The 25719-nt window shown below is 54.3% G+C and overlaps 1 protein-coding gene across 15 annotated transcripts in view; it reads left to right on the top strand.

The window, feature by feature from the left end:
- PNPLA6 (patatin like domain 6, lysophospholipase) overlaps positions 1-25719 on the top strand; it is a 62714-nt gene that overhangs the window by 32063 nt on the left and 4932 nt on the right. For 8 of the 15 annotated variants that reach the window (XM_075902110.1, XM_075902097.1, XM_075902102.1 and 5 more), the window contains 11 exons: positions 5045-5120; positions 5519-5659; positions 5744-5807; positions 6993-7161; positions 15469-15651; positions 16032-16150; positions 16454-16610; positions 17326-17442; positions 17640-17709; positions 22102-22221; positions 22744-22860. In XM_075902110.1, the coding sequence (XP_075758225.1) occupies positions 5045-5120; positions 5519-5659; positions 5744-5807; positions 6993-7161; positions 15469-15651; positions 16032-16150; positions 16454-16610; positions 17326-17442; positions 17640-17709; positions 22102-22221; positions 22744-22860 (1333 nt within the window). Of the gene's footprint in view, positions 1-5044; positions 5121-5518; positions 5660-5743; positions 5808-6992; positions 7162-15468; positions 15652-16031; positions 16151-16453; positions 16611-17325; positions 17443-17639; positions 17710-21078; positions 21243-22101; positions 22222-22743; positions 22861-25719 lie in introns of those variants that run through there. The other 7 variants (XM_075902111.1, XM_075902104.1, XR_012896635.1 and 4 more) reach the window with 6 other exon arrangements.

Genomic DNA, 25719 nt, shown 5'->3' on the forward strand with positions numbered 1-25719 from the left:
GCTGAGGAAGATGCTTAAGGAAATCGAGGCCCAGGTGGGATTCTGCCCCTCCCTAAATGAGAGTGAACGCAAGGCAAGACAAGAGTAGAATGGCTCAGAGAGTGGTTGGGGATGTTTGACCATTGGAGGCAGTCACAGACAGTTCTCATGGAATGAGCAGGAGGGATTAGGGTGCTCGGATGGTAGTTGGTAGAACTGATTAAAAGAGCATTAAATTAGGAACTTGGAGGAGACAATTGGGAGATGCTCATGAAATCTGCACTCCTGATTCTAATATTGACCTGGAAGCAAGTCAAGAAAGAGAGGGCACAGCAATGAGGAAGGAATAGGATTGGGCAGGTGAGTGGAAGGGTAGATGAATCTAGCAGTAGAATGATTATACCCAGTCCTGTGTGAAATGTGGCAAAACCAAGCAGCAGCAATTAAGAGATTTGTACACCAGTGTAAGGAACCTGGGTAACAAAATGGAGGAATTAGGGCTACTGGTGCAGGAAGTGAAACCAGACCTAGTAGAGAATAACAGAAACGGGTGGAATAGGCCTGAGTGGAGTACAGGAATTGAAGGTGTGTCTGCTCAGGAAAGAGAGAAATAAAGGCAGAGGGGGAGAAGTAGCAGTGTGTGTTAATGATGAGGTAGACTGTAAAGAAATTAGAAGGGATAAAATGGGCCAGGGAGTCTGTTTAGGCCAAAATCACTCAGGGGAAGAAGCTAGTGGAAATACCCTGTAGGACAGTGCTTGGGGTATCAGACATCCAGGATCCAGTTCAGAGATGGAGAGAGAATGCTTTTATTTTGAATGAAATAAATACTACTGGGAATTGTCACTATGGGAGACTTTAATATCCCATAGAGAGACTGGAAGACAAGTGCTAGTAATAGTAGTAGGGCCCAGGTTTCCTGCATGTGCTGGCTGACAGATTTCTTCACCAGTCACCGAACCTACAGGAGGCAATGCCACTTTAAATTGGTATGGGTGAGTAGTATGAACCTTGTAGGAGAGCCAATTGTAGGAAACCACTTTACTTCAAGTGATCATGAGCTAATTAATGCAAGAATAAACAAAAATCCATCCGCACGGAGAGGTCTTGAAAAGGGCAAACTTTAAGAAATGAAGGAAATTAGTTAAGGAAGGGGGCTGGGCCAAAGAGCCCAAGGCTCTGAATGTAGAGGAGACTTGGAATTACTTGAAGTCAAAGTTCAGAAGCTCTCTGAAGCCTGCCTCCCAAGCAAAAGGGAAATGCCATCAGGGAGGGTTGTGGATCGGTCTGGATGAGGTAGCATCTCAAACAGGTGACTAGGAGAGAGCAGAGAATCTGGAGCCACTAAGCACTGTGGATGCGGAGAAATTAAAGATTATCTGGACGTGGCCCAATTCCTAAACAAATATTTGCCTCAGATTTTAAGAAGGGTAATGAAGAGCTTAGGGATAGCAACAATTTGGATAATGGGAATGAAAATATGGAAGCAGAAATTACCAGATCTAAGGCAGAAATCCAACTCAAACAGCTTTAAGGGCAGGGCGGGACAGGGAGGCAGATCATCTCCATCCATGTTAAAGTTAAAGGAACTGCTACATGAAATTGCAAGTCCAATAGCAAGAATCTGTAATAAATCTGGAAACTCATGGGTCATGTTTGTGATTGGAGAATTGCCAATATAGTTCCTGCTTTTAAGGTAATCCAGCAAACTCCAGGCTTGTTAATTTGATCCAAGTTGTAACCAGAGTCATGGAACAAATTTTAAAAGAGAAACTGAAGACATAGAGGTTAACAGTAATCGTGATAAAATAGAAAATGGTTTTATAAATATAGATCTTGTCAAACCAACCTGATCTCCTTCTCTGAGAAGATAAGGCATTGTATGAAGTTCTGCACATAAATTAATTGTTAAAATGAGAATTAAAAGGTGGATAAGGAATTTGTGAAAGGAGAAACTACAATGGGTCACAGTGAAAAGTGACCTGTCAGGCTAGCAGGAGATTACTAGTGGAGCTCCACAGGGATTGGTCTTGGGACCCAGCTTAACCTTTGTACAAAAAATTGGGAAGGTGTTAATAAAATTTGCAAATGATGCAAAGTTAGGAGATGTTTCTCAATACGGAGGAGTAATGGAATGTCACACAAGAAGATCTAGATAACCTTGAAAGCAGGAGTAATAGAAGTGGGATTAAATTTACTAGTGCACTTTGCACTAAAATTCTTGTTGTCAGTCACTAAAAGCTGGTGACGTATCAGTTGGAAGCAACAGAGGAGAAAGACCTGGGCATATTGGCTGATCACAGCAGAACTAGGAGCTGCCGATGTGCTGTCCTAGGATGCGTCCGGCGAGGTGTTTCCAGTAGAGACAGGGAGGGACATGTCGGTGCCATTATACCAGGTGCTGGGGAGACCTGGAATTCTGCATGCAGGTCTGGCTTCCCGGGGTAAGAAAGGTGCAGAGGAGGATCTGAGGAGTGGAAACCCATCTTGCAAGAAAAGACCGAAGAGACTGGCCCATTCAGCCCAACCTCACAAAGGCGGAGGGGAGAGACGATTGCTCACTCAGGATAAATACATCCAAAGGCTAAATGCTACTGCCCCTCAGCACATTGAGGCTTGAAATTAGGAGCAGGTTTTCTAACCATCGGAGGGGTGAAGTTCTGGAGCAGCCTCTCCTGGAGCCATGGGGGAAAAAAATCAACTGGCTGTAAGTCAGAGCTTGACAAGTTTCGGGGGAGCAGAAGGGGAGCATAGGATGGCCTCCAATGCACTGAGCCACCCTAAGAACATAAGAACAGACATACTGGGTCAGACCAAAGATCCATCTAGCCCAGTATCTGTCTTCCTACAATGGCCAAAGCCAGATGCCCCAGAGGGAGTGAACCGAACAGGTAACCATCAAGTGATCCCTCTCCTGTCATCTGAAGAAGGCTGTGCCTGTGAAAACTCATGATACCATCTACATCAGTGGTCCCCAACTTGGTGCCTGCAGGTACCATGGCGCCCGCCAGGGCATTTATGCATGCCCACCAAATCATCTGGGCCGGCCCCGCCCCCAGCACACGGCACATGCGTGGAGCTGGGTGCAGGGCACGTGGGAGGCCCCTGCCCCGGGCACGCAGCACATGTGCAGTGTCGGCCCCAGGTGCATGGGCGACCCCTGCCCTGGGTGCGGTGCCCTGCGCGGGTGCACATGCACGGCCCCTGCCCCAGGCGCAGGGCATGTGAGCGGCTCCTGCCCCAGGCGCGCGGCACATACATGGTGCCGCCCCTGGGTGCGTGGGTGGCCTCGCCCCTGGTCACGTGCGTGGCCCTGCCCCCGGATGCCCTGCGCGTGAGTGGCCCCGCTCCCGGACGCCCGGCAGCCCCTAAAGGTTGGGGACCACTGATCTACATGTTTTGTTAGCCTTTAAAGTGCTACCAGACTATTTGTTGTTTTTTAAGTTTATTCCATTTCAGTTCCTGACGAACAGAGGCCAGGGGCACCATTCCTACCCATTCTGGCTAATAAGTATTGATGGACCTAACCTGCATGAATTTACCTAGTTCTTTTTTGAACCCTGTTAGGGCACATCTACACAGCACGGCTAAAGCTGAAATAAGCTACCTAACTTAAGCTACGTCAATTGCGTAGCTGAAGTTGAAATAGCTTATTTCGGCTTTTGGTGCTGTGTACACAGCAGGAAGTCCAAGGAAGAGCACTCTTCCTCTGACTTCCCTTACCCCTAGTAAAATGAGGATTGCAGGAGTCAAAGTAAGAAATCCTCCAGCTCAACATTATTTTGACATTATGTCAAAGTAACTGCTTGTAGCGTAGGTGCAGATTATGTTATTTTGGAATAACATCAGTTATTCCAAAAATCCACTGCTGTGTAGATGTACCCCTAATGTCCTGGTCTTCACAACATCCTCTGGCAAGGAGTTCCACAGGTTGACTGTACTCTGTGTGAAGAAGAACTTCCTTTTGTTTGTTTTAAACCTGCAACTGCTGGCAGCAAGCATCCCCAGTGGCCAGTGACAGGACGCTAGATGGAGTGAGCTCTGGGTTGCTATGGAGAATTATTTCCCAGCTGCCTGGCTGCTGGGTCATGCCCATGTGCTCAGGGTCTCACTGATCACAGATTTGGGGTTGGGCAGGAATTTCCGCTCCACCCTCAGTCAGACTGGCAGAGACCCTGGGGGGTTTCACCTTCCTCTGAAGCATGGGGCCTGGGTCGCTGGCATGTTTAAACTTCTGTAAATGGTAGGTTCTCTGTAACTTGAAGTCTTTAAATCCTGATTTGAGGATGTCAGGACCTTAGCTAGGGGTTCTAGGTCTGTTATAGGAGTGGGGGTGCGGTTCTGTGGCCTGTGATGTGCAGGAGGTTGGACTGGGATCATCATGGTCCCTTTCAGTCTTATAGGCTGAGTCTGTGAGCTTCCTCATCTGGCTAGACCTGTTCCTGTCCAGCGTTCCAGTGAAACAAGGACAAGGCCACATTGCAGTTCTGCTCAGGGAAAGCCTGAGTGTGGCTATCTCTGTAGCAGGCCCTAGGGGAGATTCTGAATTGCACTGAGTTCTCCCGTTCTGGTGGAACTTGGGGCCTGACCACTCAGCTGGCAGCCCTGCCCTTCATGTAGTGACGTGATTCTAGTCGTGCCTGGGAATCGTGATGGGGCAGAGGACATCTTGGCCTAGCTTATGCCAGGTTTGCCAGCCTCTTGCTGTGTCTGGCCTCTGCATTGATTAAGGGAGAGCTCTGGCACCCATGTCCCACTGCCAGGATAATGCCAGCCTTCTGTCCTGGGTCATCCTCCTTCCTGAGTCCCACAGTGGTTCTAGCCACCAGGAGGTGTGCAGGAACTTCTTCACGTTTGTCCCCTCCAGGGCAGACTACCCCATGCCATGTCCCAGCCGGACAGGCCTCTGAGCCCTGCCATGGCAGTCATTCTTCCCCTACCCCCACACATGGGCCCTGAAGGGTGGGCAGAGAAGAGAGTCCCTGGAGTGGCCAAGGGGCTGGCTGAACTGAACCCTGCCCTTCTCCATAAGCCTTTGACCTGGGTTGGCTGCTGTTCCTGGCAGGTCGTGACCCGCCTGATCCACTTGTTGAGCCAGAAGATCCTTGGGAACCTACAGCAGCTGTGCGGGCCTTTCCCAGGTAGGGGCTTTGGGTGAAGGGTTAAACTGCAGCTTACCCTAATGCAGGTGCAGCCTACCCAGGTTCTAGAGGCACCAGCATGTCATGGGGGGGGGGGGGGGACTCTCCTAGCCAGGGCTCCAGGGAATGTGGCTTGGTGCTGGCATATCCCTGAGGAGCAACTGGCAGGCATGCTGGGCACTGACCCACCTGGGGATTTTCCAGGGCTCCAAGGCAAGAAACAGGAGCTCCCTGGCTTGGGAGGGAGCCAGCTCCGTGCAGGCCAGGGCAGCAGAGATTAAGGTGCTCAGTGCTGATGCTGGGTGCCACAGGGCAGAGCTCCAGACTGGGTCCTGTGATTGGTGGGTGTCTTGTCCTCTGGGCCTCTCAGTTGATCAATCACTGTCTTGGGCCCACAGGCTCCAGTCTTGGTGTGGCCTCCAGCTCAGAGGTGACCAACCCGGCCAGTAACCTGTCCACAGTGGCGGTGCTACCAGTGTGTGATGACGTGCCCATGGCGGCCTTCACGCTGGAGCTGGAGCATGCCCTCAATCCCATAGGTGAGTGAGGTGCCAGGGCCTTGCCCGGCTTTTAGCCATGCTTGGGGTGCAGGCCCGGTGTGATGGGCCCATTCACTCTTCCAGGTCCCACCTTGCTTCTGACCAGTGACATCATCCGAGCACGGCTTGGTGCCTCAGCGTTGGACAGGTAGGGGACTGGTGCAGGCAGTGGTCGGACTGAGGCTATGATCTCTCTTTCTCTGTGAGGTCTGCATGGCTGTGCTACGGGACTTGTGCCATTAGGGCACAGCAGGGCCCCCTTCAGGAGAGAGCGCAGCAGGGAATTCTTGTTGGAGATAGGCTGGAGCAATAGGGAGGGGTTGATGGGGATGGGGATGTAGCTTGGGGGTTGCTCATTAGGAGCTTAAGGCTTAGGTGTGGGGGACAGCAGGGGATCCTTGTTGTGAGGGATGTGTCACAGATTCACAGGATAGCGCGAGGGCCCAGTTTTGGAACAGTCTCTGGTGGAGCCCCTTGAGGCCTCTCTTTCTCCAGGGGAAGCACAAGGCTTTGCTGCCTCTTCAGGCTGGACTGCCAGGTCTTCAGCCCCCTGCTTCACACCCACTCAGCAACTTCAGCTGAGGCAGAGCCCTGAGGGAGACTTGTCTCACCTCAGTGAGCAATGCATCTCCTCTGCCAGCATCCGCAGGGGCAGCCAGCCAGCGCCATCACACATGGGTGCTTATTTGTTGGCTGGAACACAGCACAGGAAACCCTTGGCTAGCACAGAGAAAAGGAAGTGACAGCAATGTCCAGCCTGGTCAGCACAGAGACCAGAGCTCTGTCCCTGTCACTCGACTGTCCCTATTCAGGTGTACCCTCCACTGCTTCCCACAGTCCACACTTAACACCTCCCTCCCCCAGTCCTCTGTTCCTGAGGGGAAGTCCATTTCTCTCTGGGCCATTGGTTGCTAGGGATCCATGTGTGCGCAGTTGGATTTGCTGTTATCTTAAGAGCTCAACTGATGTAGGATGCAAACCCCACATCAAGGAGTTGTTCACACTTGTGTGGGAGGTTTTTTTTTTAGCCTAGTCAGCAAACAGACCTTCCTCCCACCCCACAAGGTAAGAATGAAGCATATGGGGAAACTGAGGTTTCAAAATGCATAGGTTTCAAAAAAAGGTCTCACAAAAACCTCCCACTGTCACAGCATGTAGCTGGGGAGCTCTGCTAGGAGCTTTAGGGAGGGAGTCCCCATTGGGAGCAGGGACTAGGCTAGGGGGAAGGGGCGCTCCATGGTGGAAGCTTGGAGGAAGACCAGAAATGGGTTGGAGTAACAGGGTGGAGCAGGACAGAGCTGGGGGATGCCTGCTGACATCCCTTCCCTGACAGCATCCAGGAATACCGACTGTCGGGCTGGCTGGCGCAGCAGGAGGACATCCACCGCATTGTGCTGTACCAGACTGACTGCACGCTGACGCCCTGGACTGTGCGCTGCATCCGCCAGGCTGACTGCATCCTCATTGTTGGGCTAGGGGACCAGGAGCCAGCGCTGGGCAAGGTGAGATTGGTGCATTGTGTACCATGCCTGGGGGGATGCTGTAGTCCATGGGGGTGGCCAACATGGTCTTGGATGCTGCATGGGCCTGTGAAGTGCAGCTTGGAAGTGCAGTCAGGATTCCCATATCTCTGCTCTCATATGATCGAGCAATTTCGGTCACTTGATAGCTGGACATAAGCAAACAATATGTGTTTTAATAGGCCTAGTGTGCATGTCTACATCTACAAGCTGTAGCTGTTCTGGCAAGGGGCAGGGAAGCAGGGGCTCTGAAAAAGGCTTGAGAGTCCTGGTGGACATTCAGCTAACATGAGTCCTGGGCATGACAGTGTGTCAAGAAGAGCTAGTGCAACCCTGGGATCTGGAAGCAAGGGAGTGTCAAGTAGGAGGGAGGTGTAACCTCCTGTCAGACGCTGCTGCGACAGCTGCTGGAACCCTGTGTCCAGCTCTGCTGCCTGCAGTTCAGGAAGGTTGTTGATAAGTTGGAGAGGCATCAGAGAAAAGCCATGAGAATAATTAAAGAAACCTGCCTTAAAGTCAGACTCTTGGGGCTCTTTCTAGTTAACATAACAAAGAAAGGGCTAAAGGGTGACTAGATCCCTGTTCCTCCTTGGGGAACAGAAATTTGATTCTGGCTCATCAGTCTAGCTGAGGAAGTTCTAACATGATCCAATGACTGGAAATCAAAGCTACAGCCCTACATGGGTACAGAAATGTATACCCACATCTAATCCATGGCTGTGGATATCAGCATCCGTGAATGAGGATAGCTGCAGATATCTGCGGATATTCAGGACTCTACTAACAGCTCCACACATCACCAAGCAGCAGTGAGGCAGGGCTCTGCGAAGTCCTCAGCTCTCAACGGCCCTTCTTCGAGTGGTTGCTCGTGTCCATTCGAATTAAGTGTGCGCACCACGTGCACTGCATCTTCCAGAGCGTTTTCCCTACCGGTACCCGTAGTGCCGGCAGGGCGTCCCCTGGAGTGGTGCCGCCATGGTGGGGCATAAGTACCCCTGCCGGTGCTCCCCCACCACAGTTCCTTCTTACCACCCATGACGGTCGTTGGAGCGTGTCTCTCTGTTAGAGCAGTTAATGGTTCCCGTTTCTCTTAGTGTTGTAAATAGTTCTAAATAGTTCAATTAGTTAGATAGTTAGTGTCTCTGTTTTTAATTCTCTCCCTTCGGGGGTGAGGAATGCCAGGGCCACAAGGTTTTAAGGCGTGTGCTGTCTGCGCAAAGTTTATGTCCATAGGAGACCCTCACGATAGTTGTCTGAAGTGTCTGGGTGAGGGCCACCTTACAGACACCTGTAAGATCTGCAAGTTGTTTAAGCCGTGCCCTAAGAGGGAGAGAGACTCTCATTTAAAACTTCTCCTCATGGAGGCGGCTTTACAGCCAGCACTGACTGGACACTGCGGTGTGCAGTGCACCGGCATCCATGCACAATGCTCCATCTCGAGAGCGGGCCTCGGTATCGAGGGCTCGGCACCGTTCTCACTCCCCGGCACTGAAGAGATCAAGAACGTCCCATGGTAGGTCTCCGAGCCGGAAGTTCAAGTTGGGACTATACCGCAGTGCCGAGTCTTCGGTGCGCACGTCCTCATCTACCACGGTGCAGCATAAGCAAGCGGGATGCCCATCCAGCCCAGGGCAGCTACCCTCGCACTGCCTCTCCACGCCGGACACTTTTGAGGCGGCGCATGATCTTATTAGCCTCACTACCTCCCCTCTGTCGTCGGTTGAGGTGGAGAGGTCGAGGTCGTCTACGCCGGAGGCCGTGTTGGCACCAGCTTTGCCTCAGCACCGGCATGACCGGACGGCACCGGTCGCTTATGCAGCAGGACTGTCCCCTGTGGGACCAGTACCGCTTGCCTCAACATCGGTGCCGGCCTCAATGCAGGCCGCCAGGCTTCACTCGCGTTCGACTGGGCTCGACCTCCCTTGGTGCTGGGACCTCTTCCAGACGCCATGGGCTTACCACCAGTGGCAGGGTCCTGTGCCCTCCTCTGTGGTGTCTCGGGGCACCAAGCACTATCGTCGGCATCGCTATCACGACCCCCTCCTTCCCCCCAGAGGTCGGTTACTACAGATGCCGCTGCTGAGCCACAAGCCTCGGTGCCGAAGCCGCTTCTGCAAACGGTGCCGCCTGCCCAGCCGGCTTCTCAACCGGGCCCTGCACTGGATCCAGTACCGATCCAGGAGTCGTCGTCATCTTTGTCTCCTGATGAAGCCTTGGCAGATCCCGCACCAGCGTTGCCTACAATGGATGCTCGAGCGCATCAGGATCTGCTTAGGCGTCTGGCCTCCAATCTGGCTGTCCCAGTGGAGCCAGTAGTGGAGGACACGGACCCCATGATCGACATCCTCTCTGACGATGCCCCCACCCGCTTGGCTTTGCCACTTCATAAAACCATGGCCAAGATTACTAATGCCCTGTGGCAGACCCCGGCATCCCTGACCCCTACCTTAAAGGGAGTTGAGGCGCTATTACGTTCCCCAGTTGGGGCACGAACACTTGTACTCCCAACCTGTTCTGGGGTCCTTGGTCGTTCACGCTGTGGCTCAAAAGGAGAGACTTCCCCAGCCGGGGCTGTCCCCGAAGGGTAGGGAGCCCAAACGCCTTGACCTGATGGGCTGTAAGGTGTATGCCACTGGTGGGGTTCAATTCCACATTGCTAACCAGCAAGTGATGCTGAGTCATTATGCTTATAATACATGGCAGGCGGTGGATAAGTTTAAGGATAAGCTCCCTGCCAAGACCCGTCAGGAGTTTGCGGCCATGACTTTGGAGGGCAGAACCATCGCCCGCACAGCCCTTCAGGCTTCCCTTCAGGCTTCGTCAGGTGTAGTTCTGCGTCGTGGTGCCTGGCTGCAGGTGTCTGGAATACCTCCGGATGTCCAAACTACGATCCAGGACCTGCCTTTTGATGACAAGCGTTGTTTTCGGAGCACACGGACTCCAGGCTCCATACGTTTGAGGACACGAGGTCTACTTTCCGGTCCTTGAGGATTCACACACTGGCTCCTCAGCGTTGTCAGCTGCCCTACAGACAGCAGGGGAGAACGCAGTCCCAGGTCCCCCGTGGGGATTACTGGAGACGCCGTCCTCGTGCCCCCAGTGGAGGTGCGGGGGCGGCTGCGGGCCCCTCATCCGCAAGGGGTCGTCGATGTCGCCCAAGAGGGGACAACTCCCGTGGGGTTGGTCAAGGCTCCTCCCAGCAGCCCAAGCACCAGTTTTGACGGGCTGCTAGAGAGTCGCGCACCAGCCTCCCACCCTGGCCCCCCATTTGAGGCCAGGTTATCCCAGTTTGCCCACGCCTGGGCAGAAATCACCACCGATGCCTGGGTTCTAAAAATAGTCAGAAATGGCTATACCATCCCCTTCCTGGGCTCGCCCCCTTCCAACCCGCCCGCCCCGTCCCTTTTCAGGGACACCTCTCACGAAGGCATCCTCCGTCAGGAGGTGTTAGCGTGCCTCGAAAAGGGAGCCGTGAAGAAGGTCCCCTCACATCTGCAGGGCAAGGGGCTTTGCTCCCGGTATTTCGTTGTCCCAAAACCCAAAGGTTGGGTTCATCCCATCTTAGGAACTGCAACAAGACGGTGGTGAAATCTAAGTTCAGAATGGTAACCCTGGCCTCTGTTAGCCTGGTTTTACCGTTAGGAGACTGGTACACAGCTCTCGATCTCAAGGACGCTTACTTCCATATGGCAATAAGACCCAGCCACAGGAGGTTTCTCCTTTTTATTGTTTCCCGATGTCACTTCCAATTTACAGTGCTCCCATTTGGCCTTTCAACAGCACCCAGGATCTTTATAAAATGCATGGCGGTCATAGCGGCGTTCCTCCGCAAAAAAGGGATACACATCTTTCCGTACATAGATTCGTGGTCGTTCCTACGGCTAAGTGGAGGCCCAGGTTTCCCTCACAAGGGCCCTGTTCGTAAGGCTGGTGCTCATGCTAAATGAGGAAAAGTCATCGTTGACTCCCTCCCAGCACCTTGAATTCGTAGGTGCCCTCCTGGATGCCAGGGTGGCGAGAGCACTCCTCCCAAGAACCAGGTTTTTGTCCATAGTGGAGCTGGTCTCCGAGTTAACCCGGTTCCCCATCACGACCGCCCGGGTCTGCTCGAGGCTGCTGGGACACATGGCAGCATGTACGTATGTGGTACGCCATGCTCGAATGAGACTCAGGCCTCTACAAGCCTGGTTTGGCAAGGGCATTCAACCAGTCCAGGGGTCTCTGGCACACGGTTCTCACAGTGCCTCCAGAGGTGATAGCCTCCTTACAATGGTGGACCCAGGAGGTGGTGGTGTGCAGCAGGGTTCTGTTCACTTCACCTCCTCCCTCGCTTACACTGGTCACAGATGCTTCGGACCTGGGTTGGGGGAGTGCACCTGGGCTACGTCTAGATTGGCATGATTTTCCGCAAATGCTTTTAACGGAAAAGTTTTCTGTTAAAAGCATTTGCGGAAAAGAACGTCTAGATTGGCACGGACGCTTTTCCACAAAAGCATTTTTTGCGGAAAAGCATCCGTGCCAACCTAGACGTGCTTTTCCGCAAAAAAGCCCCGATCTCCATTTTCGCGATCGGGGCTTTTTTGCGCAAAACAAATCTGAGCTGTCTACACTGGCCCTTTTGCCCGAACGAGAGCAGCATAGTATTTCCACAAGAAGCACTGATTTCTTACATGAGATCGTCAGTGTTCTTGCAGAAATTCAAGCTGCCAGTGAAGACAGCTGGCAAGTTTTTCCGCAAAAGCAGTCTAGACACAGCCCTGGGGTGTCACAGAACCCAGGGTTTGTGGTCCCCTGCAGAGCGGGCTCTGCAAATAAATGTCCGGGAGCTCAGGGCAGTCAGGAGAGCCTGCGAGACCTTCCTGTTGAAGCTCTCTCGCCGCTCTGTCCTAGTCCGCCTGGACAACAAGGCAGCTGTGTTTTACCTCAACAGGTGGGTGGAGCGCGGTCGCCTCCCTTCTGCTGTGAGGCTTTGTGGCTCTGGGACCTGTGCATAGCGCATGACATAGTTTTGCAGGCAGAGTACCTGCCAGGGTGCAAAAACTTGTTGGCCGATGCTCTGAGTGGGTCCTTTGGAGCCCACGAATGGTCTCTCAAGGATTCAGCCCTTCATCAGGTCTTCCACAGGTGGGCTTGTCCCTTAGTAGACCTGTTTGCCTCGGCATGCAACACCAAGTGCCAGAGTTACTGCTCCCTGTTGGGGCTGGGGGAACACTCCAGGGGGGATACCATGACCGTGCCATGGCCGGCGGGCACCTCTATGCTTTCCTTCAGTTTCCTCTAATTCCCAGGGTTCTGGCCGAGGTCAAGACCTTCAGGTCCCTGGTCATCCTGATTGCCTGGGCCACTGAGGGACTGTTCTGCTTCCCTATCCTGGTGGATATGCTCAGCGAGGAGCCTATAACGCTCCTGCCAGTTCGGGATCTCCTGATCCAACCTTGGGACAGGGGCCTCATAGTTCACCCGACTCTCAGCTCTTTCCACCTAACAGCCTGGTTTATCTGTGGCTGACCCAACCGGAAAGGGAATGTTCCCAGGAGGTACAGATGGTGCTCCTAAGTAGTAGGAAACCGTCTACCAGGCGGTCATACGCAGCCAAGTGGCGGCGGTTCTCGTCTTGGGCGTCCAGAAGGGGAGTGCACCCTTCCTGTGCACCTGTTCTGTCCATTCTGTGCTACCTCTTTGAATTTAGGTCCGGTGGCCTCTCTACCTCCTCTATCAAAGTCCATGTGGCATCTCTCTCTGCCTTCCATGTTGGTTCGGCAGGAGTCTCTCTGTTTTCTGATCTTATGGTCAGGTTAGCTGTGACATTATTGGACTCTGGTAGAAACATACATATGATTGTTGCAACCACTGTTATATATTTGCACCAATTCTTGTACAAAGTGTGTCAAGTCAGATGTTTATTAATAAAGGAAAGAGAAAAGGTTGAGAGTGAAATTGTTAAAGGAATCAAAGTACATCTACCAATGGCAGAGATCTTGATGCAGGCTTGTAGTGGAGATGAAATCAACCAGTCTCTGGAATACTTCCTTTGTTATGGGTGATCAGTCCTTTCAGGATTCAGTTCATTGCAGTGATCCTTCCTAGGTGATTTAGCCAGAATGAGGACCAAATGGAGGAGCCCTCAGTGCCCTCTTTATACCCTTGCTCATGCGGAGGGAATTCCATTGTTCTCCTTGTGTCCCAAGATGGAATTTGTCTGTGCATACTCCGTCCCTTTTTAGGTAGCAGCCGTTGCTTACATGCTGGTCTGAGCGCTCACAGCAAAGCTCATCAATGTGGATTGCCACCACCTGAGGTGCATTGTCAGCGAAGTGCTGCTGTTTGCTTGACTAGCCACCCTTTCACAGTAGGCTAGCCCAGCCCTCCTTTTGATGTCTCCCAGAAGTGCACATTTGAAATACAAGTACACAGCCAATGCTCTTAACTTCAGATATAAAAGTGATACATGCCTATGAATAGTATAAACAGGATTAGCAAATCAAAGCTTTTCATAGACATCTTACTTGGCCTACTTTGTACAAAATTTCGTACAAACATATAACAGTGGTTGCAACAATGATTTGTATGTTTCTACCAGAATCCAATAGCATCACACTAGTACCAGTGCCACTTCACCACAGCCAGCTGCTGTGGGATTGAAAGCCAAGCTGGATCGTGAGGGCTGGGGACAGCCACTCTTTTTGGGCAAGTGTGTGCTGCAGAGCCCTGTGTGGAGACATCTGTATGAGCATCTGAGCTAGACGACAGTCCATGGCCAGGATATCCACATCCTCAGATATAAAGCAGATTTCTGTGGCTTTGCTGGGCTTTAGTTAAAGCTAAACCAAGTCAGAGTGGAGATAAGCCAGAGAGCAATAACCATTGGAACAACTGGTTGTGGTGGATTCTCATTTTTAATTCAAGATGGGATGTTGTCTAAAACTGTGGTGCTCAGCCAGGGGTATGTGTACCCCTGGTTTACACAGAGATCTTCCAGGGGGTACATCAGCTTACCTAGATATGTGACCAATAGGGATGTTAGATATCATGTAATTGAATGGTTGTGTAACTGCATGAAATTTTAACAGTTACATGACTATTTGATGGTCCCCGGGATGGGTCTGGCAGCCAGTGTGCTCCCAGCCCTACTCTCGGGGAGCCCCCTGCCACTCTGCACTGCAGCCTCTCTATCAGTGGCAGGTGGGATCCAGTCTGCCAGGAGAGCCAGTTTAAAAACCAGCTCCCTGTGCAAATCATCTGCCTGCCACCTTGCGCTGCTGCCTCTGTATCAGAGGTAGTAGCGCAAGGTGGCAGCATCCCCTGTCCATGGGAAATCCGAGCTCGCAGCAGACAGAGGCTGGTCCATGGCAGCAGCCCCTGTCCGGGCAGAGCTTGGATCGCCATGGACAGGAGCTGCTGCCACGGACCAGCCTCTGTCCGCAGGGTCCCTGGGCTGCCACGGACAGAGGCTGCTGTGAATCAGCCTCCCCTCCCCGCCCCATGCTGCTGCCTCTGATAGGGGCATAAGCCAGAGAGCAATAACAAGAGAAAGACAGAGGCAGCAAGGGGCGGCGGAATGCATGTAGTTGACAAGATTAACTGATTACATGTTGGCATCCCTAGTGCCTGGTTTTACACCTGGCTACGTAAAAAGCACTAGCATTGTAAGTCAGTCCAAACTAAAATGTCATACAGATTATATACTAGTTTAAAGTGCTCTATCTACTGTACACTGCAGTGTAAGCACGCTCTTTCTATTCCAACTGATTTACAATTATATGGTAAAAATAAGAGAGTCTGCACTTTTTCTGTAGTAGTGGCGCTGGGGCACTTTTTTGTATTTTTATGTCTGATTTTGTAAGCAAGTAGATTTTCAGTGAGGTGACTGTTGGGATACACAAGACAGACTCCTAAAAGGGGCACAGTAGTCTGGAAAGGTTTAGAGCCACAGGTCTACAAGATCTGCTCTAGGAAGCCTTGGAGGCTGGTCTCTGACCTGTGTCAAGCAGAGGTCTCAGTGGTCCCCTCTGGTCTGGGGATCTGACCAACTTCTAACTCCCTTCTACTGCTTCCCTCCAGACTTGCGCTGGGGAGGGCTGTGTGTGCCATAGGGGAAGGGAGCTCATCCTGGGAGAGCTATGGGCTGGGCTTAGGGTGGGAGAAATTGCTGCGAGGGCTGTGCAGGGGCAGGGGGCTAGGTAAGTTGTGGGGGGAGGAGGGAGAGGAAGGGCATCTGTGCATTGGGAAGGGGGTTATTCTACAGGGAGATGGCTCATTCCAGCAGGGGGCCCTGTTCTGTACCTGCAGCTGGAGCAGATGCTGGAGAACACAGCCGTGCGTGCCCTGAAGCAGCTGATTCTGCTGCACCGGGAGGATGGGCCCAGCCCCTCTCGCACCGTTGAGTGGCTCAACATGCGTAGCTGGTGCTCAGGACACTTGCACATCAAGTGCCCACGCCGCGTCTTCTCCCGCCGGAGCCCCAATAAGCTGGTACTTTCCCTCATGTCCCCAGGGCCCTTTGGGCTGGTGCAGTATGTTACCACCTGGCCAAGCTGTCTCTGCCAAGGAAGGCATGAGCTCTTTGGGGTGGTCACAGAGCTGCTTTCTCAGAACAGACCCCAGGCTAGTCTGGTCCCTTTGGTGTCTCTGCTGCCTACCATGGCATTAGCCTGGGATACGACCTATGCCAGGCTGGCCTCAGGCTTGTTGGCATCATCAGACCTCAGAGCGGGAGGTGCAAAGTCCCTGTTGTAAGGGGGCTTGAGGGGGCTTTGTGTAAAGAAGGGTTGCTATGAGGGAGAGCGGGCTCTGGGGGTACATGTGCTGTATGGAAGGTGGCACCTGCCTGACTCTCACTCCTGGCTTTGCAGAGGGAGATGTACGCAAAGGTCTTTGAGAAAGACGCCGACCGGCACAGTGACTTCTCACGTCTGGCGCGGGTCCTGACCGGCAACAGCATTGCCCTGGTGCTGGGAGGAGGAGGGGCCAGGTAGGGCCTCAGGCATTCCTGTGGCACTCCTTTGCATCTTGGGGCAATCTAGCTCCCCGTGGGGAGAGTGGGTATTCACAGCCCAGCATTCCATAGGGATAGAACCCAGGAATCTTGACTCCCAGCCCCACGTCCCTGCAGGCCCAGGAATGTTGCCTCTCGGTAAGAGCTGGGACAGTGACCTGCTGCCCTCTGCCTGTTCTGGCAGCTCCATGGCAGGTTGCAGAGTTCTAGGCCAATACAGTGGCCCCAGGACAGGCTCCTTGCCTGCCATTGGGCTCTGACCCCTGGCTCTCCTCACAGGGGCTGCTCCCACATCGGGGTGATCAAGGCCATGGAAGAAGCTGGGATCCCCATTGACCTGATAGGGGGAACATCCATTGGCTCCTTCATCGGGGCTCTGTATGCAGAGGAGCGCAGTGCTGTGCGCACCAAGCAGCGTGCCCGCGAGTGGGCCAAGGTGAGGGCAAGGCCTGCTGGGAGGTGAGCTGTGGGGCAGGGCCAGACTTGGGAGGGTGGGAGCAGGAGGACTCCCCAAACCAGCCCTTTCCAGAGCTGCTACTCAGTGACCTAGCATTCTCCGCAGCTGTTGGTTGTCAATCCCAGGGCTGCACTGGGTTGCACCACCAGCAACTGCAATACAGAGATTCCAGTGTGCCTGAGGGGCCCTGTTGACCCTCCAGGCTCTCTGCTGCAGGCATCTCTGCCCATGCTGTGCAGCTCTGTGGGTTCAGAGGCAGAGCTGCAGGCTGCCTTTGGCCCTGGGAGACCTGCTTGACTTGGAGCAGAGCACCCCCCCAATGTGCCTCAGCATTGTGCTGCTAAGCGCGTGCAGTGGTGGTGGGGGGTCCAGTGGGAATTGCAGCCTCCCAACATCTCCAGTAACAACCTGTTATGCTAGTTGGCATTTGGTGCTGGGCTCACTTTGGCTGGAGGACATGCCACACCCCCACCAGTGGTTCCATAACTGGAGTGACAGTAAATGGGGCCCATGGGGCTGGTATGTCAAGAGGAGGGGTTGTGTCTGGGCACCATCCCACTTCAGGGCCATGTGGTTTGGCTTGCGGCTGGCTCCCCGACATTCCTCCCTGCTTGTCCCTGTGAGCCTGGACTGAGTGCGGCCTGTGCTGGGCTGTGCCCCACCCATGCGGTCACCCCTCGCCTTCCTTTTGCAGAGCATGAACTCAGTGTTTGAGACAGTTCTGGACCTTACCTACCCCATTACCTCCATGTTCTCTGGCTCAGCCTTCAACACCAGCATCAACAAGGTCTTCCAAGACAAACAGATTGAGGTAGGTGGGTCCAAGAAGCTGGACAGGGATCCTGGTGCAGAACACTCACAGTAGCCTCTTGCTGGGCAGCCTGGAGTGATGCCACTTTTGTATTGCCTGGAGCCTGGGCTTGTCCAGGGGGCATGGTGCTTTGCACAGCCCCACAGCGGCGTCCTGGGCCTGAACATGTCTCTGATCAGCCCCTTGTGCCCTTGCAGGATCTGTGGCTACCCTACTTCAACGTGACAACGGACATCACGGCCTCAGCCATGCGGGTCCACAAGGACGGTAAGCGCTCATGCCCGGAGCGTACCCCAGGTGTCTGGCTCTCTAGGCCCACTCTCATGAGCCTGCTCCCCACCCTGAGCCAGCAGCGCAGCACATGTGTGGGAACCGAAGTAATCGGCCTTGTTGGCTTGTCTCAGTACCTGCTGGCACTCTCCAAAGAGTCCTGTTGTGTGTGTGTGTGTCCGATGGGCATGGCCATGGTCTGCATGGCTGTGCCAGGCCTGAGCTCAGCAGTGCTGACCTTTGGGCACTCAGGCGCTGAGCCAATGCCTGTAAAGAAGGGAGCTGACACCCCCACTAGAGAGTGCCCCTGGCCTCCCGAAAGCTGTGCTTGTAACCCCGAGCCCCTATCCACTGGCATGGGCCACTCAACTGTGCCAAGCCATCCACTAACACAGCGAGGGGCTGGGCTGGGCGTGGCCATCTCGTTGGCCTTGTGGGTTTAAGAATGATGAGCTGAAATAAGAGACACTGCCTCCCTTATCTGCCCCCCCCCCCCGGCCATGGTAGAAGATGCTGTTGGTAGCATGGGGAGCATGAGGGCCCTGCTACCAGGGCTATGCTAGAGGCAGAACCAGGCTCTGTGAGACAGTCTCCTTCCACAGCAGTGCTTTCTTGGGGCAGCAAGGGGCGGAGGCACCACTGCAGGGAGCACTCAGCCTGAGCTGACTGGGCTGAACACCAGGCCGGGGGGGCTTCCTTCACCCATGCCCGTGCCCCAGGCAGCAGGAGCTGCTGGCTTCCCTAATGCCTGGCATCAGGACCTAGGATCTGCAAGCAGCCAGACACCATTCCTGCCCTTCTGGGTGAGGCAGGACCTCGGAGCAGCAAGGGCTGGCCTGGGCCTGCGGAACCCAAGCCCAAGAAATGCTGATGCTGCTCCAGGTCAGAGCTGGGGGCCACAGCAAGTCTGCAGGCAGGGATCCCCAGCACAGCAATGTGCACATGGGGCCCCCCCTGCCCATCCCCACACTCAGCCCCTTGGTCACTGAGCGGCTCCTCCCCACTTCCCTGCTTGTAACACTTCTGCTACTCACTAATCCTGATAATCCCACCACTCTTGATTGTGTGGGGAGAACACACGATGGGGCTTTGGATCTCACTAATCCCTCTGCATCCTGCCTGCCACGGCTGACCATGGGGCCAGCTGGATGACCTATTAGCAGTAGCAGGGCTGCTTTGGGTCAGTTCGAGGAGCTGGGGCAGCATTCTATCTTTGCCCTCAGGTGGGGGTGGCTGGGAGCTTCCAGGGGAGGTAGGTGGGAGGTGTGTGGCAAGGGAAAGCTGGGCAGACAAGGGGCAGTGTTTTGTCCCTGCACTCAGGTGGTGGTTGGGGGCTTTCAGGGGAAGGTGGGGGAATTTGTGTGGCAAGGCTGGGCAGACAAGAGACAACACTCTGTCCTTGCATGCAGGTGGGGGGCTCTCCGGGGAAGTAGGTCTCTGCCCTTCGTCCTCATCTTGTGCCTTGTCAGTTACGGGTGCCTGATCTCACCTGGGACATTGATCCATCCATGAGACACCCTGGCAGCTGTACCTGCCTGGCTCTCGCTCTGCCTGCTTGTCTGTCCTAATGCCAACTAACCCCCACTCATCCCTAACTCGCTGAGCACAGGCAGGAAGGGGAAGGGCTGACTCCGCTGTGCGTTTGTGTGTGTGAGTGAATGCTCTCTCTGGGGAGATGCCAGGAGGAGGCCTCCTCCCTGCCAGGACCCTGCTGTCCTACCCAGCTGGCATCCAGAGGCAATAATGAAAACCCTTCCCCCGAAGCCCATGGAGGGGAGGCTCTACCTCCCTGCTGCACCATCTCAGTATGTATCTCAGTCTCCTGGACCAGCAGCTCCCAGTGTGTGCCCTGGGCTTGCTCCAGTCACCATCTGCTCAATGTTCTGGTCACACTGGCTGGGGTTCTTCAGGGTTACAGGAGAGCACTCACTTGGGCTTCCAGCTCTGAGCCCTGGCAGCCTATTTCCGGGGGAGCTCAGCTCAATCACACTGCACCCTGTTTCCAATCCAGTCTGGTGCACCCTGCCAGGACCCCACCAGGCTGCTGCGAAGGCAGCTTAGCTGCTGGATTCCCAGGGTCTTAGCTGATTCCAGTCCTAGTCCCCAACTTGGGGTCATTTAGGTATATTCTGGGGGTGCACCCCGCTATCTAGCTTCTCTTCCTGGGCCCTGTGACTTCATAGCCCCTCGTCAGCTCCTGAGCTCACTGCCTATCCCTCAGATTCCCTCAGACTATGTCTAGACTGCAGGCTTCTTTTGGAAGAAGCTTTTCCCGAAGATCTCTTTCGAAAGAGAGCGTCCACACAGCAAAAGCGCATCGAAAAAGCGATCTGCTTTTTTGAAAGATAGTGTCCACATTGGTTGGACGCTATCTTGCATTTCAGCTGTGATTACTATGGAGGGAGTGGCCGCCAGGGCACCTGTGCTTTTTCCTCTTCTGAAAGAACTCCCTCTTCCCCATCCACACACGCCTTTTTTCCGAAAGAACTCTTTTGAAAAAAGGCTTCTTCCTTGTATAAGGCCTACCAATGTCGGAAAAACCCCTCTGTTCTTTCAGGGTTTTTTTTTGAAAGAATGCAATTGTAGTGTAGACGTAACTTCAGAAAAATGGCCATTTTTCTGAAAAAACTCTGCAGTGTAGACATACCCTGAATAACCTGAATGCCTTCTCCCAAACCCCTCCAAAATGGTGAGCTGCTGGGTCCCCTCTTCGAAGGCTCCAGACAAGGTGTAGCATAGGGGTGGGCAATAATTTTTGATTGGGGGTTTACTTCAGACATTTTTGAAGTGGCCCCTGGCCGGGGCCAGGACACTTCTGTGCTTCCCCGCCCGCAGGCCCTGATTGGTCTGTGGGTGGGGGAGTGTGCAAAGTTTTTGCCCCCTTTGTTCTGAACAGCTGGTGGTTCCCTCTAGGTGCCCATGCCCCTGGCGGTGTGCGAGGACTTCACACGCTCCCTCTCCTGCCCCCAGGTCAATCAGAGCCTGGGGGCGGGGAGAGTGCCTGCAAGGAGGCACCTCACTTAGTCACCTGCCGGCTGAGCAGTAGCTGGCATTTGACTCAAAGTGCTGAGCCTCTTGCAGGGCAGGAGGATACTTTGCGTGCTTCCCCCCTCGCTTCCAGGTCTTGATTGGCCTGGAGGCAGGAGCAGCAGCAGGGCTGCCACAGGCCAGATCAGCCCTCTTGGCAGGGCCGGATCCAGCCCACAGAGGCCCTTTTGCCCAACCCTGGTGTAGCACATAGCGCACTGGCCCTCTACCAGCTGTCTGACATTAGGGCTCCTTGCTTAAGCATGAGAAATAAAGCCTGAGGCTATAGAAAACATTGCTCCCTGAACACAGGGCCGCTTACTTGCTCCCCTGTTCCAGGCTGCCCTTCAGGGCACCAGGGAGGCAGGATCCCCTTCTCCAAACCTGGTTCCCTTGGCAGCCTCTCTTGAGATGTTGAAAAGCAGCAAAATCCCCCACCTACGCACCCAGACACTAAAACTGCTTCCTGCACCTGCCATGTACCTCCCTGGTCATCTTCACAGGTGAGCAGAATCCTCCCTGGTGGGATTGCCAAGCAACCAGTCCCCTGGCAAACCAGTTGTGTGTGTGTGGGGGGGGGGGGGGTGAGCCAGTGTCTTGGTTGGGTGTTTGTAGCCCAGTGACGGCCCACACCCAGCCCTGCACCACTGCCAGGGGTGCTATTTTGGGAGGGTAGGGCGAGGCAGCAGCCACGAGCTCTGGGATATGGGATGTGAGGGGAAAGTGCTTGCAATCTGTGGCTTACACGTGGCTGGTGAGCTGGTGCCTCTCCTGCCCTCCCAAAATGGCACCCTTGACCACTGCCTTACTGGCATGTCAGCCCAACAGGCATTGAAAAGCCACAGAGCCCCTGACAGCCACCTGGATTCATACCCTGCCCAGCCCCGCTCCCCAGCTGCCTTAACTCCAGGGTCCAGCAGCCCCTCGAGCACTGGTTCCAACATGCCCATGTGCCTGTTGCCAAGTAGTAAGCACGCGGCAGCCCTTCCCCTGCCAGAGAGAACCAGCAGGGCACTGGGGTAGCTTGAATAGCCAAGCCTAGTTGTCAGTGCAGCCACTAAGGGGATTTGGAATTGGTCCCTCCTCTGGTGGGAACAGGCGGATAGGTTTCTAGGCATGTCACAATGGCCTATCCGTGTATTACGGTGGGGGACACCTGTTTGAGGCTCTACCACATTCCTACATCCAGCCTGACTCCCCATGTCTGAGCCGGAGTGCCCTCTCCCTGCCAGCCTGGGGAGAGCTCCCAGCACTCCTGCTCCAGCGGGCATCTGGATTGCTGAGGCTTCTGTCATTGTCGTTTCCTGTCTTCTCTCCATCTGTGCTGTCCCCGTCCCCTGTGACTGTCTCCTCTCCCTCCAGCAGGCACTGTGTGGCGCTACGTCAGAGCCAGTGCATCTTACCCCCCCTACCTGCCTCCTCTCTGCGACCCCAAGGACAGCCACCTGCTTGTGGACGGCTGCTATGTTAATAATGTCCCAGGTCAGCATCATGCGCTCCTCGGGCCCTGGGCCACGGAGATGACCTGTGTGGCTTGGAAGGCTGGGCCAGGGTAGCAACAGGCCACAGCCCTTGCCTACCACTCATTGCCTTGACTGCCCCAAGTTGGGCTGCAGCGACCGCCTCCTTCCATGCCACAGCTTGTCCCTCCCTGGCAAGGGCTGGTTCTGACAGGCCTGAGGGCACAGGCTGGATCCCAGTGCCCCTTCCAGATATGTGCTGCTCAAGCTAGGAAATCTGCACCGCGCAGGGGCAGGCATTGGGAGCCTGTGCAACCAGGCCAGGTTCCCGGTCTCTCCTGAGGCCTTTGGGATTCAATCCAAGGCATCACCTGATACAGAGTCGGGGTAGGGCTGGCTGGGCTAGTCTCCCACTGGGCTCCAAGAGCCATGCCTGTCACTACGCTGTGCAGACTCCCCAGTCTGGGCAGGGGTGCCCTCCCTGCCCCGGGGCTCAGAGCCTGCAAGCGGCCGTCTCCTGACTGCGTCTGTTCCTGCCGGCTAGGCTCGCTGTGGCGGTATGTGCGAGCGAGCATGACCCTTTCCGGGTACCTGCCGCCACTCTGCGACCCCAAGGATGGCAACTTACTGATGGACGGTGGCTACATCAACAACCTGCCAGGCAAGTACCTGCCGCCAATGGAGACGCTGCTCACAGACCACGAAGCAGGCCGCTGGGGGAGGCACCTCTGCTTTCCTTTCCCTGTTGCCTGGCTCTGCCCTGGCACATATCTCCATTGCTGCCCCCGCTGGTTTCTCTGCAGCACTAGAGTCCTCTCCATCACTGAGCTAGGGCCCAGGCCTCCTGCCCCATGTGGGGGTGGAGGAATGTTATTGCTAAAGCCAGCAACTCACCCAAAGTGAGGATCCTGCTCAGGGAGGGAGCTTCCCTCCCACCCATAGGCTACGTCTACACTGGCATGAATTTCCGAAAATGCTTTTAACGGGAAAGTTTTCCGTTAAGCATTTTCGGAAAAGTGCGTCTAGATTGGCAGAATGCTTTTCCGCAAAAGCACTTTTTGCGGAAAAGCGTCCGTGGCCAATCTAGACGCGGTTTTCCGCAAAAAAGCCCCGATCGCCTTTTTTGTGATCGGGGCTTTTTTGTGGAAAACACTACTGTGCTGTCTACACTGGCCCTTTTGTGCAAAAGTCTTTCGGAAAAAGACTTTTGCCCAAATGGGAGCAGCATAGTTTTTCCGGAAAAGCACTGGTGATTTTAGATGAGATCGTCAGTGCTTTTCCGGAAATTCAAGCGGCCAGTGTAAACAGCTGGCAAGCTTTTCTGGAAAAGCAGATGATTTTCCGGAAATCTTGCCAGTCTAGACACAGCCATGCTCTGCAGGGCTGGTGCATCACCTTGGTCCATGGCCAGCTGGGCAGGTTCATGTTATGTTCCTTCTCCACTGGCTGCTTTGCATTCTTGCTGCCTGCTCCCTGTAGCAACACAACTGGGGAATAGGCTTGGGGGTGGGGTGTCACCTTGCTTTGTCTCTCCCTTGGAGCTAGCCTGAGAGCTGGGCCCAGCCTGGGTGAGGACTTCTTAACCTGGAGCAGAGACCCTGGGGGAATCCTAGGCAGCCCCTACCTGGAACCACAGTCAGGTCTGTGCCTGTGGAGATACTGAGCTTTTCCAGGGCCCAAGCCTTTAGCCCTGGCCCCCAACTTCCTGAGCAGGAACTGCGGGAGGCTCATTTCAGAGACTCTGGAGGATGGGACCTCCGGTCCTATGGAATCAGCATGCTCTTGTAGCCAAGAAGGATAATGGCATATTAGGGTGCATTAGTAGAAACATTGCCAGCAGATCTAGCAAAGTAATTATGCCCCTTTATTCAGCACTGGTGAGGCCACATCTGGAGCATTGTGTCCAAAGCTGAGTCCCCCATATTCGAAAGGATGTGGACGCATTGGAGAAAATCCAGCGGAGGGCAACAAAAATGATTAGGGGGCTGGAGCACGTGACTTATGGGAAGAGGCTGAAGGATTTGGGCTTGTTTAATCTACAGAAGAGTGAGGGGGGATTTGACAGCAGCCTTTAACTACCTGAAGGGAGGATCCAAAGAGGATGGCGAGAGGCTGTTCTCAGTGGTGACAGATGGCAGAACGAGGAGCAATGGTCTCAAGTTACAGTGGGGGAGGTCTAGGTTGGATATTAAGAAAAACTATTTCCCTAGGAGGGTGGGGAAGCACTGGAAGCCCGGGCTGAGAGGATTTAGTTGGGGTTGGTCCTGCTCTGAACAGGGGTTTGGACTTGATGACCCCCAAGTCTCTTCCAACCCTAGGATTCTATGATCAGGCTCCCCTTGCAGCAGTGTGAAGCTGTGCTGGGCTCAGTTTCATGCATCAGCACCTGCAATCCTTGTTTGTAGCCACATGGCACCGGTGTAGTTCTGCAGGTCCATTTTTGTTGCTGATGCTCAGCAGCAGGGAACTCGTGAGTAGGCAGGCTCCATGAGTGGTTCCCATTGCTACAGCAGTAGCTGGGCTGAGTGTGGCCCTGTCAGGGCCTGGAATGTCCCTGTCTCCCTGCAGCCCCTGCAAGGAGGGGTCTTTCCCATCTCCTACAGGGAAATGGTTGCTCCCAGGTTCTGTTTGTGGCCAGGCAATGGTCCCAGACTTCTTCCCCTCGGTGCAGCAGGCATATTCCCCTGTCCTCATTTCCCAACTGCCTGTCCTGTGCCCCCAGGGCTTTGTGTCTGCTCCCTTCAGGGCCACCCCTACTATTGCTGCCAGCCACTCACATTCAGGTCCTCACCACCAGCCCCCGCTATCTGGGAATCCCGGGATACCCCCAGTGCTGTACCAGGCCCCAAGCCTCCTCTTTTTTCAAGTGTGAGCTCCACAACTCCAAGACGTCAGGCTTCAGTGCCCTTGCTTCTCCCTAGAGCTCCCCAGAGAGGGTGGAGAGTAGACCCCTGTGAGTGACCTTACCTCCTTAGATTGACAATGACACAACACAGCCTGTTCAGAGTGCACCCTCTCCATTAGTCACCTGAGCTCCCGGACTGAGGGAGTCAGGATGGTCTGAGCTCAGAGCCTGTGTTAGTAGCAGCTTCTACTCCACACCCCTCTGTTCCCAGTCGTCTGGCTGGGCAGCAGCTCTCTTAGCACCATTCGCATACCTAGACCTTCTCCCTTGGTCTCACCTGCTGTCCTGCTGTGCGCCCCTCAGCTCCCAGTCTATAACAGTCGTGATCTGCCATTGTGTCTCTGAGGCAACTTGATCCAAGAGGGGATGGTTCATTCAAACCACCTCAGGCTTGCATAACACCCACACCTCCTCTCTCAGCTCCTTGTTCGCCCCTTCACACACTTTCCAAAAATATTACAAAAACTCCCAGGGAAGCCTTCAGCCCATGCAGTGCAGCTACTGGTCAGCCTTCCAGGTGACCCTCCCAGCCTTGGGCGAAGGCTTCTGTTTCCAGTTACCTTGCCAATTCCGTGGAGCCTGACTGCACGGTGCTTGGGACACCATTGGCAGTCA

Source organism: Pelodiscus sinensis, chromosome 19 (assembly GCF_049634645.1).
Source record: "Pelodiscus sinensis isolate JC-2024 chromosome 19, ASM4963464v1, whole genome shotgun sequence".
In the NCBI taxonomy this organism is placed as follows: Eukaryota; Metazoa; Chordata; order Testudines; family Trionychidae; genus Pelodiscus; species Pelodiscus sinensis.